This window comes from Miniopterus schreibersii (assembly GCF_964146895.1).
Source record: "Miniopterus schreibersii genome assembly, chromosome: 22".
Lineage (NCBI taxonomy): Eukaryota > Metazoa > Chordata > Mammalia > Chiroptera > Miniopteridae > Miniopterus > Miniopterus schreibersii.
Genome location: NC_138124.1, coordinates 3,480,947 through 3,501,461, shown reverse-complemented (window position 1 = coordinate 3,501,461; position 20,515 = coordinate 3,480,947). Strand labels below are relative to the sequence as shown.

General features: G+C 47.7%; 1 protein-coding gene across 9 annotated transcripts in view; it reads right to left on the bottom strand.

Annotated features, from left to right (window-relative positions):
• Positions 1-20,515, bottom strand: part of TTC23 (tetratricopeptide repeat domain 23) — a 37,890-nt gene that overhangs the window by 5,311 nt on the left and 12,064 nt on the right. For all 9 annotated transcript variants that reach the window (XM_081124610.1, XM_081124608.1, XM_081124613.1 and 6 more), the window contains 4 exons: positions 19,171-19,348; positions 10,592-10,697; positions 4,146-4,273; positions 3,755-3,904 (listed from right to left, as the gene is read on the bottom strand). In XM_081124610.1, coding sequence (XP_080980736.1) covers positions 3,755-3,904; positions 4,146-4,273; positions 10,592-10,697; positions 19,171-19,348 — 562 coding nt within the window. The remainder of the gene's footprint in view (positions 1-3,754; positions 3,905-4,145; positions 4,274-10,591; positions 10,698-19,170; positions 19,349-20,515) is intronic.

The following is a 20,515-nucleotide window of genomic DNA, read 5'->3' as shown; positions in this document are numbered from 1 at the left end:
CGTGCTGCCCCCACGGTCTGGAGCTCGGCCACCTCGCTCAGCCTTCCTGAGTTGGTGCAGTCCGTAGCCGCCACTCCTGACCATCACTGTCCACTTGTTTAAGGTCACACTGAATTTATGTGTAGGAGGTTCGCGTTTCCCTCCATCCACTTATAAACTCACGCTTCTGCCTCCAGAGAGGCCGGGATGGTCTGGCCAGACTCACATTCTGCACCCTCCAGCCCTTCGTGCTAATGGAGGAATATAAGAACTTCTGGGGCGACGTGCGCTCACCAAGCCACAGGAGAGTCTGGTATCTGAGGCGCTTACACTGCAAATGTGGCCTTGTCGGTGGGCAGTCTGTGTACACCACCCACCTGTGTTTTAAAGGGACAGCAAAGGCACAGGGTGCTGTGCCTGGTCTGTAACTGGGCCCAGGATCAGTCCTGAGAGGCTACTGACCCAGGAGGTCAATGCTTCCTGGCAGCCTGGGGCCTGGGGCCGTGGGGTTCTCACTTCCACCCAGCCTGCGGCAGGCGAGGGAGGCCCCACATGTTCCCCACAGGAGGTTAGGAATGATGACCTGACCCCTTTGACCATCACCTCCCAATCTTACACTGCAGCTGATTTACAAATCTCACCTAACAAGGGCTTGAGGCATCTTTAAGTGCATTTCTCTACTGAGAACTGGGTTTTGTTTATGAAATGAATGTCGTGGTGGCCTTCCTCTTTCAGAAGGGACTTGAGGAGGCGGACTGCGGCAGCCCGATGTGGGTTAAACAAAGATGAGTAGAAAAATCACGGTCAAGGAATGAGACTGTTCACAAACATGAGGCTAACACGGGGCTCTGTGGGGACCCCAAACCTGGCTCAGGATTCTCTGGTGTCCAGGGCAACAAGGGAAACACCACATATGCTAAAGGGGAAATAAAGTGGCCACTGAATGAAGGACAGAACATGAAGTGTACATCAAATATACAGCTGTCTGCATGAGGTTCCCTGTGTTTGGCGGGTTGGAGGAATGGCTAAAATTTGGCCAAGACCTGATGACTTGTTCTCATGGGACCTGACCTGTCTTATCTCATGACACATAAGGTGCTTCCAAGGATGGCTTTCTCACCTGCAATCTATAAATAAAAACCATTTTCCACCCCCTTTCTTCAAATGATTTATTATAGGGGGCTTTAGAATTCTTGGAAGAAGAGGTCACATAAAGTGACGCTATTCTTTTAGGGAAATGTTTAATGTTCTTGGATGTAAAGCTGCCAGGAAGTGGACCGAATCCTGATGGTGACTGTAGTTAGTAGGGAGGCCAGATTAAAAGAGGACCCGACCCTGACTTCACACTGTAACTGGGCCCAGGATCAGTCCTGAGAGGCTACTGACTCAGAAAGTGGTCTTCACAAATTCCTTTCTGCAGCCTTTCACCTGGATGGAAATGTTGGCAGAGATGCCCATCCTAGAATCAAGCCAGGTCTCTGTGCTGCAAGAGCATGTGAAACTCTGCTGTGGAAATTTCCATCGGGAACCCGCAGAGTTCTCCACGTTTCCCTGGCAGGCAGAGGCCTTTGGGAGACAGATGAATAACCCAGCTTCCTTCTCAGTTATTTAATCCCACTGTCTGACTTGTTTCTCATGCCTCCCTGATTTTCATGCCCTCGGGACCATGCCTGGGCCTTTCTACACAGGAGGGAACCTCTGGAAAGGCCTGTATTCAATGGGTTCCTGCTCCAGAGATGAGAAAGTTGGGGGGTGGAGCTGTTGTGATAAAAACAAAAGAAAAAACAGGCCAGTAGCTTGCGAAAGCAGCTGCTGGCTCCACAGAGCTCGGTGCTAGACGTGGCACTTAAGCAAGTACAGCTCAGCGGCAGAAGGAAAGGTGGGTTTCGAGTCCTGTGTGCCCTGGTGAGCAGGAAGCAGGTAGCCCTGGCCTCAGATGGCACACACAGAGGACTGGAAATGAGGATCGCGTGTACCACAGTGTGAGCGACCCACAGGGTACAGTTCCACCCTTTTCTCTCTGACTCCTGCACATGGCCAGATAGATTAAAAACACCCAGCCATTGTTTCCAGGACTGATGGTAATGACGCCAACTGAGGGCGAAAAATGTCACAAGCTTCCACTGCAGGTTTTAGAGGTGATGTGTCCTGAGAGTTTCTTGAATCGGAGCTGATCGAAGAAGAGTCATCTGATTATTTCCACTCTTGCTAAAAAATATTTGATAAAATTCAACACTTATTTCTAATAAAAAAAGAAACCTCACGAAAATAGAAAATGATGACTACTTCCTCTACATGATAAAATATATAAACTTTAGTCCTAAAGCCAACGACTACTAAGTGAAGAATCACTAGAGGCATTTCCACTAAGATCAGGAACAAGACAGGGGTGCCCATTATCTCGACTACTGTTCGTTACTGTACTGGAGGTATGACCCATTGCAATTAGACAAGAGAAATTAAGTAGAGCCATAAGAATTGAAAAACAAAAAGTAAAAGCACTTGCAGAAGGTGTAATAGGAAACCTGGGAAACCTGAGAGAACCACTGCTCAAATCGACTCGGGCAAGAAAAGAATTAAGCCAGCCAGCAGAATATAAAATTAACAAAGAGAAACCCATAGCTTCCACATACACAAAAATAACCAGTCGGAAGAAATAACAGTGGATAAAACTCCACATATAACGGTATTAAAGAAGATAAAATGCTTAGAAATCAACCTAATAAGAAATGTGCAAAATCTATAAAGGTACACTTTAAAATGTGCCTAAATGATACAAAAGTAGACATCAACAAATATAAAGGCATCCCTGTTCTTGAGTAAAATGACTCAACGTGATAAAGATGTCAGTTCTCCTGAAGTTCATTAACACATAACACAGTCCTCCAAAAAATACCACCAAACTTTTTATTGAGTTAGACAAGTTGACCCTAAAATTCATGTGGAAAAAAAAGATTCTAGAATATCTAGAAACCAGATATTCTAGGGTGAGAAAAATCGCAAATGGTTTCTAGTCCTACCAGATATTGAATCATGCTTATGAAATCTCTAAACTTAAAACAATAAGGAACTGGCATTTGAATAAACAAAGTGATCAGTGGAGTAGAAGAGAAACCCAGAAATAGACTCAAGTACATGTGGAAACGTAGTATATGATGAAGGTGCTATCTCAGATCACTGGGCTCTTTAGTAAAAAGGTGCTGAAGAACTGGGTAGCCATTTAGAAAAAAGATAACACCATCCACGCAAATAAACTCCAGTTTACAGAAGAAATAGGGGATGGAAGGAGACTTGACTTGGGGTGGTGAACGCACAATACAATATATAGATGATGCTTATAGAATTGTACCTCTGAGACCTATATAATTTTATTAACCAATGTCACCCCAATTAATTCAAATAAAAGAGAAATAAATATATAAGTACTAGAAGAACACACAGAAGAATTCCTCTGTAAACTGGGTATAGAGAGACAGTACAATAAAATTAAAGATTGATAAATTATACTTCATAAAAATTCAAAATGTATTTCCATGGTAAAAAAGAATTGATAATTCATTAAAATATATATATGTATAAAGAGGATTGCTATATCTTTTACTGAAAAAAGTGTAAGTTTAGATCAACTTGGAAAGTGAAGTCATCTTACCTAAATAAGCCACTGAGAAGGTCCATTTAAAACGAGCATGGGGGGGAGAGAAGGTGACCGTAGGGGGAAGGGAGGGAGGGAGGGAGGGAGGACTTTCCTCTGCATTAGTGTTGGCTCCAGGTTTACCTTGTTCAGTTTCTTGTGGGCCCCGCTGTGGTTCCCCTTCGCGAGGTCGGCGCCACTCAGGAGCCGGTATGTCTCTGCCACCTTGGGACTGAGGTCACCAAACACCTCCACTTTGGCCTCCAGGGACTCTCGCAGGATCGAGGCTGCTCTCTGTAAAAGGAACAAAAAGCTGTCTGGTCACAAAGGTTCAAACGCTGATGACGATCAGTGTCTCTTAAGAAAACGATGTGACTCACTGCCTGACAGTGGCCACATGGCCTTATTTATCCATGTCCCTGTGGAGCCTGTCACATGCCTTGCACATAGTAGACGCCTACTGGATGCTTGAAGAGTGAAGGATATCAACTGGGTTGTCCATGTAAATAACTAGTCAACTGTGGTCCAAACTCACCTCTTCTTGTCCAGTGACTTGTAGAAAATGGCAATATTCATCCTGAATCGAAAGAAACTTGGCTTTCCCTGTCCCTTCAGCATCCTTGAGGCTAGCCAGGCTCTCTTGAAAATACTGCTCAGCCACATCTGAAGAAAAGCATTATAACAACAACTGTGAAAGCTGCTTGCTGATTTGAAATGGAAAAAGAATAAATATGCTTTTAGCGGTGAACTATTTGAAAATAATAAGCATTTGGATAAAAGAACCCAGTTACTGAAACTGTCTTTTGCCTGTTAAGCTGCCTGTTTCATCAGAAAAGATTCAAGTCTCAGAAGGATACCGCAATTTACTTTCCTTGTTTTCATACATCTTGGCTCTCCCAGTGATGCAGTCGCGTGAACTAGCCCCCAGAGCCAAAGATTTCAGTGAGTTTCCAGCTGATTAAAGAGACCCCTCTCTTTCAGCGGGGGGTCTGTCCACTCCAGGCCAGCAGATACGCTTCTAGAGTACCACCTAGAGTATTTCTAGGGTACCACCTAGAGTATTTCTAGGGTACACTGCCTGGAAAGCATTTCATCTCTTTCACTCGCAGCTGACTCATGGGAGAAAACATCATGGATTTGATGCTCAAATTCAGTATTCGCTTTGGCTGCTTTGATGAGCTGGTGACAGCAAATGTGGCATGATGTGGCACTTATTTTGTTGACTCTGAAAGTATTACAGACATCAACATTCCATGTCTAAAAATGAACGGGAACATTCAGGAGTGGAGTACTCTGGAGATTTCTGTTTCCTGTCTCACTGGAAATGAACCAAAGAACGTAACGGAGCCCTTCTTGAAGGGTGAGGATCTTTCTGAGTCTCAGCCTTGTCCCCCGCAGATGAGCCCTCACTATAAATACCAGCAGGTGGAAAGGGTACAGGAAGGAGCTGGGGCTGACCAGGCAGGGACTGACTTTCAGACCCTAGGGTCTGGCAGAAGTGGTGCTGTGGTCAGATACAGGTGGAGACCCAAGGGGACCAGGAGCATTGCCTTCCCCTTCCTGGGTAGCCACCGGGTCTCTCAGACACAGGTGGACCCGGCCCCTTTCTTGCCAGTTTCTCCCACCTCTTGGTACTCCTTCCCCTAGTGGTTCCATGCTGACCAACTGCCCCCCAAAAGCACCCCATTTAAGCTAGTCTCCTAAACCTGATTGCTGCATGCTCCTTTCCCTTAGTGGAGCTGATCTCACAGAGATGCTGGGAGAAAGGAAGCTGTTCTGCCTAATTCAGACTAGCGTGTAAATGGCTCATAACCTCTGACGCAGAGAGACCTATTCATATTTTCCAAAGAGGATTCTTGTTAGCACATATGGATCTCTGGGAGAGTAGAATTGAGGGAGGAGGGATGGGAGGGGAGGGAGGAAGGAATTCATTACTTAAACTAAAGGCAGTGTGACTACTGAAGTGAAGAAAGCCAGGCATTGTGGTGGGACGTCAGAGATGGGCCCTGCCTGGGCATCTGCCCGCCAGGGTCAGCCTCCTAGAGCTGCTGCTCCCTTTCCTCCATTGTGCAGTCTTTAGCTTTCCCAAAGGTCCAGGTTTTCCCCATTTCTGTTCCTGGAAGGTCTCTAGCCAGAGGGAGGCGAGGATAGGAGGGCGGTGGCTCTCTGACATCTGTCATCAAGTACAATTCTGCCACACATCAGGAACCTTGTATATGAGACCAACCTGGTGCTCAGGAACAGAGGGAGGTCTAGGGTACTCACTGTGGGCACCTTCTCTATCAATTGGAAATCACCGCATCTTCACCTGGGATACAGGAAAACTCCCTAAAGCAAGGCCCTGCCTTATTTCTCTCATCCCTCCAACCCCCCAAATTAAATTTCTGAACTCTGAACTGAATCCCTCATCTTTGAGGGGAGAGCAAATTGGTCCAGCAAAGAAGTGAGGCCCTGATCAGCAGTTTGCTCTCCTGGGGCTGGGCCTCCCCAGGAGGTCCATCTAGGACAAGTGGCAAAGTGATTTCCAGAGGGACAGGTTTCAGCAGTGCGGGTGGGATGCCACCTCCCAGCCTGTGCCTTGTGGGTCCACAGAGAGCTGGTGGTTTCCGCGCTCCTCCACATGGCCATCCCTCCCTTCAAACACCTCTTCTAGAATGCTCCGCAACCTGATGCCCGTGGCCTGGGCAGAGAATGAGTCACTTTCTAAAGTGGAGGAACATGACTTAGCTTGTAAACCTGAGCCCTTGGGCCACAGGTCAAGGCCATTAATCTGTTCCCATTTTCACTGCAATAGAATGGTTAGGCTATCTGAGGGTTAGAGTTAGAGCCAGGGAGGAAGTGTGGCCCCTGGGCAGGTTGGCTTAAGGTCCCCTCAAGGGCCCATCAGACTGTTCCTTCTGTATGACTTCATTCAGAGAGCAAGAGGAATACAGGGTTACAACTTGGCACACTGTGGGTCAGGAGGCTTTTAATTAAAATAAATTCCGGTAACCCGGCGCTCAAGGCGTCTGTCCTAGGCACCAGGTGGAACAGGGAGGGCAGCTTTCATGAAGAGGCAGGCCTGCGTGTACAGTGTGACAATGATCTTTTGTGACATTCTCGGGAAATAGTTTGTACTCTGTACTAACTGCAGAGGCATTAAGGACCTGGGGGAATTTGAAAATGGAAAGCCCTAGAGCCCAGCTTGGCCTGAATCCAGGGGAGCACCAGCACCCAGCAAGCAGATTGAACCCATTTAGATCCTGCTGAGTGTGCCCAGAGGGCACCTGCTGGGCTGGGGATGGGTCATGAGGTGGCCCTAGGACAGACATGCCCAGACAGGCTCTCTCCTAGATGCAGGGCCCTCAGTGCTCCACACTGGGGACCCTTTTCGGGAGGGACACTTTCAGAGGCCCCGGACACAGCTCCCAGGAGTGGCAGACCTGCTGCTCACTAGCCCTGTGGTCCCAGGAAGTCCATGGCTGTCTCTGGGGGCAGATTTGTAACAACAGGGCCCATAGGCCCGTCAGGGCCTCAGTCAACATGAAGATCTGCCTGCCTCAAATGTCCTCACCACCAGAAAACTGATCAGGACCCCACCCCCTGCCCCACCAGCACTTGGGGCCACCTAGGCAGTGGTCAGGTGTCCAGCAGCCTGAGGCCTGTTGTCCCAGTTGCTTGTCTTGATGAAGCATATGTGTCTCCCATAAGCTGCCCTAAAAATCCTCTTCGAAGCCAAGGCAGGATACAAATAACAGGCTTTTCTGAGGAGTTCTGAACATAATTCATGAGCCAGCACAAGAGTGAAAAACTGGAGCCTCGTAAAAGTGGTCTCAAAGCGCGCGCACTTTGTCCGCAGACCCGGAGATGAGAGCAAAGCTGGACGGGGTTTCGGTCTGCCCCAGGTTGTCCCTCTGGGAAGGGAGACCTGGGGTGAAGAAGAGGCCACACCCGCTGCTCTGCTGTTCCCAAGAGCTGCCAGCCCCTGCAGCCCACCTGCCCATCCTCCCGGGCTCCCTGGCTCCCTGGCCCTCTGCTGAGGCACCCACAGCCCTCGCTCTCTGGCTCTGGAGTGTGGTTAAGCAGGCAGCGCCTGGCTCTGTCTAGGCCTCGCTTTGACTTGCAGAGTGACCCTGGATAGGCCTTGGACCCCAAACCTCTAGACAGGATGTGATCTAAGCTGCCTTCCGGAGGTTTCTGAGAAGGGGGTCCTATTAACGATGGTGGAAAACAGGCAAAAGGCTTCCCTTTGCTTCCCTGGCGTTACCCCCACCCCTCTCTGGCCCGTGGAGCACAGAGCTGGCACGGATGCTGACATCTGCTTGGGGAGCTCGGAGGCAGGCCGAGATGGGCCCTGAGTAGGAGCTGAGGAAGGACCTCTCGGGGTTCACGTGGGTCAAGGGGGGTGGGAAGGCTGAGGAGGAAGGGAAGGGGTGGGTGGTGTGCCAGCAGTGGCTTATACTCATTTCTATCAGCAGGGGCAGCCAAGGAAGGTGAAGGACATGACTGTGGCTGCTCCCAGGTGGCCATGTCGCCTGTCAGGAGCCCATTGGAGCTGAGTACATGGGTGTGCCAGGGGCTGTCTGACTTTCGGTCTCTCTGGGACCCAAGGAGCATCAGCAACCCAGGGAGCAGGGAGCGGCCTGGGGTGGGGCCGGGACCAGCATTGGGCAAGCTGAGAGGGCAGGCCACAGGAGGGAGAAGTGAGAAAGGGAGGGAAAAAAAAAAAGGGAGACTTCATCAAGATACAAGGGCCTACCTTCAGACACTTACAAATTTCATGTCTACTGTGCAAATGTGGGAGAGGCTAGGGCACGTGGGGGCCGGGGGGATGAACATATTTGTGCATAGGGAGTTATGTCTCAACAATGCACCCCACCCAAGAGTCTGGGCCACACAGCCAGGGATCCCACTCCGTACCCCGCGCCCTGATGAGGCAGAGCCTGCCCGGTTATGATGTCTCTGGACCCTGAAGAGCTCCTGGCGCCCTGGAGCCCGGGCTGCAGATGGGGCCACTTCCAAACAAGGCCGCCTGTGCTCAGCAGGCTGTGCCTCTGAAAGGTTTACACTGCAATGTACTTGGCTTCAACCCATTTCATTTTAACATCTTTGATGAGAAGAGTTATAAACCCAAGAGAACCCTGAGCAGGGTTGGGAGAGCTGTTAATACCAAGTTTGTCTATGGCTGCTCTGCGAAGCCGGCCTGGCTCAGGTTAGTGACATTCCAGGAGCCTAAACTGGGAGTCCTTATGCAACACAGTCCTCCGTGACTTCTAGGGCAGTTTTGTCTGCATAAGGAATGTGGGGAAGGCTCAGAGCAAAGGAATTAGCTTGAATAAGGAGCCTGAAACATGCTGGGTGATATTCTTTTATTAGAGGGCAATGCCTTTCATGGCTATGGAGATTCCCCAAATGAGACATTTTTTTCTCATTAATTATTCTTTCTAAAAAAATATATCGTACTCAGTACAGACAGGTTTAGGCACAAGGGAGCAGAGCTGAGATTCCCACGCATGTGAATTTCCTCGGCACATGGTGGAACATATTGGATCTGACCACCCCGCATTATACTCATGCTCTGCAGTTATGGACCTAGCGCTCACATTGGTTTTGCCTCACTCAGAGCCTGGAACATATATGAGTTAGTCACCATCAACTAGGAGTTGATTTCACATAAAAATCCAGATAGATCTGCTGACATAAGTAAGGCTGCCTTCCACATGACAGCAATGGGCTGGAGCTGAACAACAGCTGCTTACTTTTGACAGGGTATGGGCTTCTCCAGTTTGCCACAGTCTTCACCACTCCCTATTATCTCTCTCATAGTACAGCCAACAGGTATCCTTGCTCTTGCTGCTACTGTTTTCTAATAACTACGTGCTTAGCTCACACTGCTTAGTTGGTTCCTATAGATGCTTAGATTTGTGACTGCTGCTATTCCAGGGATTTCCATCAAACATGCATTTTAAATATCTTATAACAGTTGTGAAATGCAAGGTTCCCCCCTCCTATTAAAGGAATTTTAGGCACCAATAAGCTGGTCAAAATGTTGGCTCTCTGGAGGCTTTGAAATTTATTGTTATGTATGCAATGTTCTAAGGTGTGAGAATCAGAAAGGTCACCCGCCTTCTCTCTATCCCTAGACAGGCGCCTCCAGCTCTGAAAGACACTCAGAGCTCCAGGAGACCAGAATGAGGGATCAACAAAGTGGAGGGGACAGATAGATAAACACTGGTATCCCTTCACCAGCTCCTCCCTTAGCTCGACTCCTGCTCCCTGAACCCTACCCCCAAGCCTCCCTCTTACCAATTTTAGGCTTGCTGGCACACTGGACCTTATTTTACTATAATATATAATTATTTTTATCTGACATCTTGGAATACACCCTAGTCTTCTTTACCAGCTATACTCTGTTTCTGAATATTCTGACTAAAAAACAGGAAGTCACTGCAATGTGTGTTCTGCGTCAATAGAGGCATATTGCAGGCTCTGGTCCTGGGACGGCGGGTCAGAGAACTCCCTCCGCTCACTGCTCTATCTATGACGTGGAGCTAAGCAAAACCCTATGAGTCATATAAACGGCAACTTCCTTTCAGAATCCCAAAACCGTGTAAGTTCATCCTAATTGAAGGCTCAGCCCTGGGAGAGTCTGGACCAGGTTTCCAACGGGCCAGGTCTGTTGCCACGGTAGTTCCACAACAATCTTTAAAAATAGATCGCCTTTGAAAGCAGAGCAGATTTCCCTGTCAGTCCAGCATGGGTTCTCTGGGGCTCTTAATAGCTATGTTTGGATGAAGATTCACCGTATTTGAAAAGAAAAGATTAGAGGAAAGCTGAACAGGGAGTGTCACCACTACAGATGACTGGATAAAGCCACGAAGGATCTCGGCAGAGCCTATGTCACAGCTCCGCCCACCTGCTCACCCATCCTGAAGGCCCAGATGCCTGCAGGACAGGCGGGGAGCAGGCAGTGCCCGTCACCCACGGAAGGCTGGCTCTCACCATGGTGCTCGGGCCTCCCAGAAGCGACGGCAGCGCAGGCGACACAGTGCGCGGACACAGCTGCCTCCTCTCCAGACGGCTCTCTGCTCAGCACGATGAGATGCGCCTGTCACCATGGAAAGAAGAAACATGCTTGTTTCCGTGCTTGGCAGCAGGAACTGACTGTTCTTGCAGCGCTAAGCAGAAAGACAAGGAACTTTCTAGCAAGCTGGACAATGTGATTTATGTGGAAGCACAGTCCACTCTTGGGAGAGATGGAATTTAAAAGCATTGTGTGGTGGGAGAGAGAAAGCACTGGACATGGGGTCCAGATGGCTCACTGCTGCAGCCAGGGCCCGTCACTAAGTAAATCATTTAAAAGGCTACGCTCCTAGGAGAGGGATGTCAGCAGAGGAGGTGGAAGGGTTTCAAGGAGGAAGGAGGCAGATTAAATGGACCAGTGCTGTGCAGAGGAAGTGCCAAGCCCAGACTCCTAGCCCCTGGTCAGCCCAGCAAGCGGAACCTGCCCCTGTGCCTGCAGCCTCCCTCACAGAAACATGGGTCCCTCCCCCAGCCTGCCCTAGGGAGCCCATCTGCCTGCATTCCCTGCAAACAGGCCCGGGAGAACCGCCCGAACACAGAACACAGCTCAGTTTCTTGAAGATAAAGCCAGTTTTTAAATTCTTTAAGGAAAAATACAACCCTATGATCCTAGGGACATAAAATAATAATTCTTTAAAATAAAATACAACATACATCACTTCAAATAAAAAGATACAAAGTACACAAATAAATAAAAAGGTAAAGCTACTCCTCATCAACAGTGGGAGTTTTAAAAATGCATATTAGTAATTTGTTTACATTCACCCAATAAACAGATACTTACAGATCACCTGCCACAGGAGAGGCATGGGCCAGAAAGTGAGGCAGCGCAGAAAGAAAGAGACAGAAAACATGAAGTCACACAGGGCACTGCTGGGAGAGGGTAGGTAGCTGGAAATTCACTGCCATAACAGAAAGACTGAAATACCATGAGTTTAAAGGAGAGAAGCACTAGGCCAAACATGCAAACAAGAAATATTTCAGCTGCACACTTTCATGCTTTTTCCTTTGCGATGTCCACTGTCACTTTCTCGGCAACTGTTACTATCCCCATTTTATAGATGAGAAAACTGAGGTTGCTGAATGGGTGACTTGCCCAGGATGTCTCTTATCTACCTCGTCAGGAAGGCTGCTGCTCCTCCCGCTCTGGCCCATGGTGGCAGACATTGCTAAAGATGCCAGCACACCCCATAGCGCACCCTGATTTATTCAGCCTCCAGGAGCTAGGACTAACCCATGGAAGCTGGCCTAGGAGATAAAAGCCACACTGCTGGACCCTTCTAGTCCAGGCCGAGCAGTGAGATGGGGACGCCATGGAGACCTGCTCCCCTGACGACCAGTTTAATGCATTTCTGAGTCAGGAATCAGGGTCAACTCCAGGCTGTCATACGTTAAAAATCAACCAAGTTAGTAGCTAGTCACAAGTTTTAGTGCTGTGTTAGAACCATTAGAAGTTCATATTCATAAATGCTAATAAGATCCCTAGTTTTGAAACTACTTTTGTTGTTAAAGGATATAAACAAATTGAAGTGACTTTTGGCAACGCCCAAATTAGTCATTACCCTCGATTTGGCCTGAAGCTCGGACTTGAAAAGCTTTTCAAATAATGGCAACTCCGCAAAGCAACTCCATGGAAATAAAGAAAATAGAAGCCCCAGGGACAAAGTCAAAGGACCATGGGTTCAGTGTCGGGGGGAGGAGGGAGCGAGGAGAGCCTGCGCCTCTGCAAATGCAAACTGAATCATGTTTATTTTGTGTTTCTGCCCTGGGCTCACTATCTCCACAACCCACGACTGAAGAGAACACGCTGTGATGCCAGAAAAGATTTAACTCGTATTGTTACAAAGACTTTTGACACACAGGATTTTAGATCAAAACTCGAATTCAAAATGAGTTCACATGTATTTTGTTTCTACCCGCTTTGACTGTGTGGGTGCCCTGGCTCTGTCCCACACATTCAGCTTCCAGTCCTGTGCACACACACCCCACTCTCACTCTCCATCCGCCCTCCTGCCGTGCCTTCCTGTCTTGTCAGCTTACAGGGCACCGTCCACCACTGTTAATGTCAGAAATGCCCTCAACTCCACTGAAGCATTATTTGAGATGGTGAAAAGGGGGGAACCCCCTAAATATCCACCAGCAGGGGAACGAATGTATTGTGGTTGATTTATACAACAACTGAACTCTGTCTACATATCTTAATGTGGTTCCATTTCAAACACATGCCACTGGGTGGACGAGCAACTTACAAAAGGACACAAACATCGTGGCACCGCTGATTTTCAAGTTTCTGTTTTGCAGCAATGGAACCCCTTTTATGTCACATAGAATCTTCCACGTTTCTATAGCAGACAAAGCAGGTGAGAGTGGAGCTGCTCTCATGGGAACAGGTGGAGAGGGCCTGGGAGCCCGCCTACCTGCTCCCACCCAGCTGCCACCAAAAGACCCTCCATGGAGCATGGGGGCTTGGGGTGACAGAGATTGAGAACCGCAGCCCCACACTGTGCAGGAGGCTCCTCAGGAAGGGAGTACCCAGGACATTCACAAAGGTGGTGATTAGATTATACTATCTTTCCAAACTAAACCACTGCTCACGAGTCTGGAACAACCCTCTGTTTGTTAAGAAACAGAAACCCCCCTGTTGCATACACCTAAGGACTGGCTGTTGGAGTTCACAGAATCCCAGGAGCCGGGCTGGCTTCTTCTGCTTTATGCAGGAGCCTGAGTGATGGGCCCTGCTGGGGATCTGTGGCCTGACTGCACTCAGCCCTCATTACTTATTAATCTCCCAGGCCTTGGATCTCTGCTCCCGTCCTTTGCTGCTGTCACTATTTTATGCTTAAACGTTCATCAACTGTCATCTTCAAGCTGAGGCGGACTGTTTAATGTTCCTAAGTCTCTTGAGCTGCTAGTGTGTTGTATTTGGTTCAACACACACACGTACAGACACAAACACTTCGAATGGCCATTTAAACCTTTAAAAACCACACTGAGCAAGTTGGTTAATTGAAAACCCTAATTCACAGAACAACCACCCTGCCGCCTGCCAAAGTGCAGAGCGGCTGCTGCATCCTGGTCCCACTGAGTGTTCTGGGAGAAACCAGCAACTCCTAATGCTTTTACAGCTGTCGTTTGATGCAGCCAGAGCCAGAGCTCCCGTCTAACTCCTACCTAGCTGGGCCTGTCCCCTTGCATTTGGAAAATGTGCCACAGTCCTTAAAGAGAAAACCTGATTATTGGTGAAAAGGATGTTTCTGTTTATACAGGCAGAGCCCATCCTACCAACACTCCACTTAAAACAGCAGGAGGGTTCTGAGTGGAACCCCAACTCTTGGTGGGAGGGGGGAGTTGATTCCCCCCCCCCATTTGGTGATAACCAAGGGATCGCTGACACAGAGGGAGGGAGGGAGGGAGGGAACTAGCATTGATAAGGCTCCTACTTTTGCCAGGCATGGTGCTGTGTGACTTCCACGTGCCAGCCTGCTTAATCTCAAAGTAAGCAGTGGGAGTGCTAACAGCCCAGTTTACCGAGGGGGAAATGAAGGCTCAAGGAATTCAGCAAGTGGCTGAAGGTCACATGGTGGCAGGACATGGATTCAGACTAAGGCCTGTGATTCCAAATCGCATGCTTTTCCAGACTAAGACCTGGTGATTAAGATGGTCGGTGTTACAGAGGATGCTTTTCTAGTCAGTGGAATGAATCACTGTAAGAGTCGGGGTTGATGAGTAGCAGACTTGGCCCAGAATTGAACGGGCTGGTTAGGGGAGACTGAGCTGACAGTATGTGGACACCTAAGCAGCTTCTGAGAACTACCTGGACAGGGAGGCCATAGAGGGCAGCCAGGCAGTAAATAGTGGATGGAGCACACGCTGAGGTGCCTCCCACCAAATGCCTGGGTTTCTGCTTTGATTCAGATTTGGTCTTCATTCCACAGAAGCTCAAATCTGCTGGTCATTGTGCGGTGTGAGCTTGCTGTGATTCTTTTATAACTGACCAGTTGTGAGGCTGCATAGCTTTCGCTCTCGGCCCTGCCAAGCTGGCCATTCTACCCTCCAGCTTGGAGCTGACACTTGGTGCAAGACAGGGTCACGTTGCAGCCCAAGGGTGCCACTTCCTTTCCTGTCCCACCTCTGCCCAGGAGGGAAGCCTTTCATGGCCGCACAGCCCCCAGGGACATGGGGCAGCTGGGAGGCCTTGGCTAAGAGAAAGAGGGAGCTGGGAATCCCTGGGGGAGCAGATGAAAGCCAAGTCACTGGGTGCTCAAAGCAACAGAAAACTGGGTTCTCAGGGATCCACACTGAGCCAGTTCTTTTAATAGTCAGAGAAAGTCCTCAGTGGCAGCTTTCCCGTTGTCAATTTTAGCTCCTCCAAAGGGCTGGAGAGAAAAGGCCCTCCTCTCTCTGTAAGGGTTGGCACCAAAACAGATGTGTCAGGGGCTTATTTTTTTTGTTCTCTTTTGGTTGCAAGTATGTGTTTTCTTAAAACTTAACTAGGTTTTTAGATCGGAACGGTGATACCTGCCTATCATTTAAAAAATCCTAAGTGGTAGAACAGAATAAAGATAATTTTAAATGGTCCTCCCTTCTGTCCATAAGCCACACCCTCCCTTCTCCCCATTCCCAGTCTGATTCCTTACAGCTCACTGCTGTCAACAGTTTCCTGTGTATCATCTCAGAAACACTGATAAGCTTTATACAAACATAAGCATACACACACACACTCACACACACACAGGCGCGTGCACAGTCATAACCTAGCCTGGCCCTCGTCTCAGCTCAGCTTCATCGCCCCCACACCCCGAGCTCTCACCACAACAGCTCCTCTCTCGCCTCCTCAACCTCTGGGAGTCTCATTATCAATCCCCATGGGATCCCCCCACCGGGTCCGAAGGCCCTGTATTTGGAGCTCTAGCGCCTGGTATCTCTCCCTGTGGCGCACGTCTCAGTTGCAATTTTAGGTTCATCAGCGCGATTATTCAGCTGAGGTCTCTCTCACTCACCAGGCTGCTCCTTGCGGGCAGGACCCCTGACATCTAGACCTTCCATCACTGTCCCAGAGCCCACCGCATTGTAGTGTTTCAGCGGTCGTTGTCGCACAGTTTTTCATTTTTATGCCGTCACTTTCATCAGTCTTTCTTCTCCTCTCTCTGTCTCTCAGTCTAGACCCATCTGTACATTCACAGTATCAGCTACTTCTGGGAGGGAAGGCCTGAAATGACCTGTAACTCATGTCTTTGTATTTTTCTGAATGGCTTGATGTTTTTAATATAAAGAACATTATAATATTTTTTAAAAATAGTTATTACTTAAAAAGAAACTGTATGGAACCCAGATTATGCCATTCTTAGAACATTTTCATGATGTATAAAATCCTAATTATGTTCTGCCTCTTTTCTAATTTTTAACAAAAAAAAAGGCTGGCATTTTTCAGAAGTTTTGAAAATTAGAGCTAACAATGTTATGGCAAATACACAGCAATGAACAGGAACCCGTCAGAAGAGCTGCCATGTGCTGAGCAGTCTGAATCTGCCAGGACCCATGTGTGACACCTGTCAGCCGTCATCTAGGCCTGGCCCAGGCCAGTAACTCTCCCGAAGCAGGAGCCTGAAACAGGATTTCCTGACCGACAGATTAGATTATTTCATTATACTTTGCAAATCAAAATTCTCTGAAGCTGGTAAGTGCTGAGTGGCTGTGCTGCTCAGATAACTGAACAGGGATGAATTCGAGCGTCAGGGTTGTGAAAAGGCCACACAAGCCAATGTGGTGTCCACTTATACCCCCTGGAAACACCCCCCACCAAGCACACACTGGCTCACAGCAACGAAACCCTGTCATTTCTCTCTCGGATGGAAAATAAGGTGCTAGCGCCAACATCTGCCAGGAGGAGATTCAGGTGCGAATGGTTTCCTGCCGCAGAGCAACAAATGGGGCCTGACAGCTTCCATCCATCCCTGGGATGGCTGCCTTCCCCGAGGGGTGGCTCTGTGGGGCTGACTTTATTTTTCTCCATCTTAATGGGTTAATTCCTAAAATACTTTGGAACTTTTCTACATTCTGCAGGAAATAAAAGGTCTTTTCTCTCTGGGTGTTTCTGTCACTCCAAAGGAATGCTGGGTGAGAACAAGATGGGAAATAATCAAACCCCTCCTCTTTGTGTGTATTTAATAAATGACTTTTAGGCATGAACTGCAGCCACACGGAACCTTTCTGTATCTTCGGCAACATCCCTAGAGAGACGGGGAGCCTTGATAAATGTTTAGTGATGGTGGTTAATAAATACAAGTTGTGTGTCCTGGGGACAGGCCTAATGGCTCACAAAGCACTTTCAGTCCTGAGCCTTTGAGAGGCCCTGCGGGTCTTTTTCCTTCTTCCTGTCTTTTCCTGAGAGGTTAAGTGACTTGTAGAACCAAACAGAAGAATCTGAAGTCCAACTCAGAGCTTCCCATTTCAAATCCGGTGCTATTCAGGCTTCACCAAGCGATCTCGTGAATAATAATCAGCAGGAATTTCACTGAAACTCCCTCATCTTTATGAACCTCAAGCATAAACCAGTAAAAGTCACTTTGCAAACTTGACAAGTGTTATAAAAGTGAGTGGATTCCTCTATAACCTGGATACAGAGAAAGCCTTCTAACTACGATTCAGAACCTTGCCGTCCCCTGAAGGTCAAGCTCCGTGTGACCTTCAGACCTGCGCACCTGCTCGTGCCTGTCTGCGTCTCCCTCCTCTTAGCACTTTTGGAACCAGGCATCCACATTTATCACCTCACTACACGACCTTGTTTCTGTCCTTCTCATTGCCCCAGTGTTTCCCACAACAAGGTCATCAGTGAAAGAAAAGAAAGAAAAGGGAAGGAAAAATTTTTCAAATTCGTAAGTACCATGGTGTATCAGGCACTGGGCTAAGCACGTCACATATGTTAACGCCTTTATACCCCCAGCAATGCCATGTCCTCCATAACAGCAAAAAAAATCAAATGACATAGAAGGTGTCTCTTCCATTTTTACTTTTTTCTCATGTTTTTCTTGCAAATTTGTCCCTGCGCCCTTTGGCAGGTTATTCAACTACTGGGTATAAGTAGATGACCTCCTGACCTATTTGCTGAGCTCCAGTCCCCACCGCCTGACTGTCTAGTTGTCATTTCCACTTGGGTGCCTCCCTGGGGGCTCAGACGCACCATCACAACCTGAGCTCGCCGTCTCCCCGTCACCCAGTCACACGTGCTCCCTGCTGTCCACCCAGGAGTCACCTTTGACTCTCCACCTTCCCTCTTTCCCCTGCATCTGGCCAATCTCCATATCTCACCAGTTCTGCCTCCTAAATCATGGTCAAACCCACCTACTTCTCTCCAGCATACCATCCTCATGCCAGTTCAAGCCACCATCACCTTCTGCCTTCACTACCTCAATAGGCTCCTGACTGGTTCCTCTACTTTCACTCTAGGCACCTCCTCCCCAATTCACTCTCTACATATCACCCAGAATAATCTTTCTAAAAAAAAACCAAACATACTGGGCTTGCATCTGAGTGATGCCATTTATTGGCATAACTGTTACTCCTGGGCGTATCGCTCAACCTTTCCAATACTTGGCCTTCCTTCTCTATAAATTGGAAATGATAGTATGTCACAGGGTGTTAGTAATACTTTAGAGAGCTAATGCAACCCTGGCCAGTTTGGCTCAGTGGTTAGAGAGTCGGCCCACAGACTGAAGGGTCCCTGGGTTGCAGGCTTGATCCCTGGCCCCAGTCAGGGCTCGTGCAGAAGGCAACCAATCGATGTGTCTCTCTCACATTGATGTTTCTCTCTCTTTCTCTCTCCCCCCTCCCTTTCTCCCTTCCACTCTCTCTGAAAAGCAATGGAAAAAATATCCTCGGGTGAATATTAAAAAGAGAGAGATAATCCAGAAAAGTGATAGAATGGGACACTTTAATAACCTGTGGGTGGGAATAAAAGGTCAGATACATTTAAAAAGAGCCACAAAGAACTCTCAGTACCCTGTCATTATATCTCTCACTTGAAATAATAGGCATGAATTAGTCTGTATTTTACAACTTTAACAGGAACAAATTCTCAGAAAACAATTTAAAATGTGCTTTCAGCAGATGCTATGACACAAAAACCTCAAGCTCTCTGTGACGGTTAATTTTAGGGGTCAACTTGGCTAGGCTACTGTGCCCAGTTGTTCGGTCAATACCAGTCCAGATGTTGCTGTGGGTGTATCTTGTAGCGGGATTAACATTTACGATCAGCAGACTCTGAGTAAAGGAGGTTACCCTCAACAATACTGAGCTAAAGGCCTAAAGAGCAAAGAGCCGAGGCTTCCCAGAGAAGAAGGAATTCTCTCTTGGAGGTGGAACATCTTGCTTGAGTTTTTGGCTGGCCTGCCTACCTAACGGATTTCAGACTTCAGCAAGTAACAAAGCCAGGCGATCTCAGAGCTGCTACTTCACTTGTCTCTATGGAAAGCACTGGGGCCAGCGTGTTGCAGGCTTACCTGTAAAAAGTGGTTGATGGACTCCTCGTGGAGTTTCAGGGCTTGTTCTGCGCCTGCCAATTCCCTCAATATGGGCACACATTCAAGACTTTTTTCACCTTTGCTGATCTGGGTATATTCTAAAGCCTCTTGGTAGTGGGGCAGAGCTTCTTTTGATTTTTTCTGACCTTGATACATCCTAAAAAATCAAAGTGATTATTTTTAGAATTAAAATAGAAAGCACTGGAAATACACGTGGTCTGGTAGTGAGGGTCTGGCTCTCGGATCCCTGTTGGCCAGGTTTGTTTCCTAGCCAGCTGTGGCTTCTGTCTCCTCCAAAGGCACAGTGGTCAAGAGGATAGATTCTGGAACAACCAGGAAGGTTCAAATCCTGGCTCTACCACTTACTGGATGTACAGCCTTCAAGCTGCATAACCGTTTCCTCATCTGATGCTAAGATTGATAACAGTGCTCGCTTCACTGGGCTATTGTGAAGATTAAATTAGTTAATATTCATAAAAACACCAGAACAGTGTCTGACACATAGTAAGTGCTAGGTAGGTGCCAGTTTGAAAATTATAAACTACTTGCCCGGCTGGCGTGGCTCAGTGGTTGAGCATCGACCTATGTATGAATTAGGAGGTCACAGTTCGATTCCCGGTCAGGGCACATGCCTCGGTTATGGGCTCAATCCCCAGCAGGGGGTGTGCAGGAGGCAGCCGATCAATGACTCTCTCCCATCATTGATGTTTGTTCCTCTCTCTCCCTCTCCCTTCCTTTCTCTGAAATCAACAAAAACATATTTAAAAATATATGAAGTACTTAATAAAACAACAGCAACCATAAAGATGCCGAGATTCTCATAACTGATCTGTTGAGAAATTACAGAAATTTCCCAGTATTGGTGAGAGTGTGAGGCACTCTCATGAACTGTTGGGGAGAATATAATTTGGGCATAAACTTTTCTGCATCAAAACTGTATGCATATATGTACACACACATTTCTGCTATTGCACTTTCATAGTTTATCTTGAAGAGATACTCTGGCAAGACAAGAAGATCTCCATATAAGAATGTTTACCTAAGCATTCTTTGTAATAGTGGGAAAGTACAAAGCACTTAAAATACACCAACAGGCGATCGTCCAAGCAGGTTACAGTAAGTACATCCATACTGTGGGATGCCACTTAGCCATTAAAGCTAATATTGATCCATAATTATCAATATAGATGTGTATTCACTATATATTCTTCAGCAAAAACGCAAATTACAAAAATACTTTGTATACTGTGTGAAAATGCTATATCTAACCTGTATGCACACAAATGCATAAGGAGATATCCAGCATTGCCGGGCCTCCGTCCCG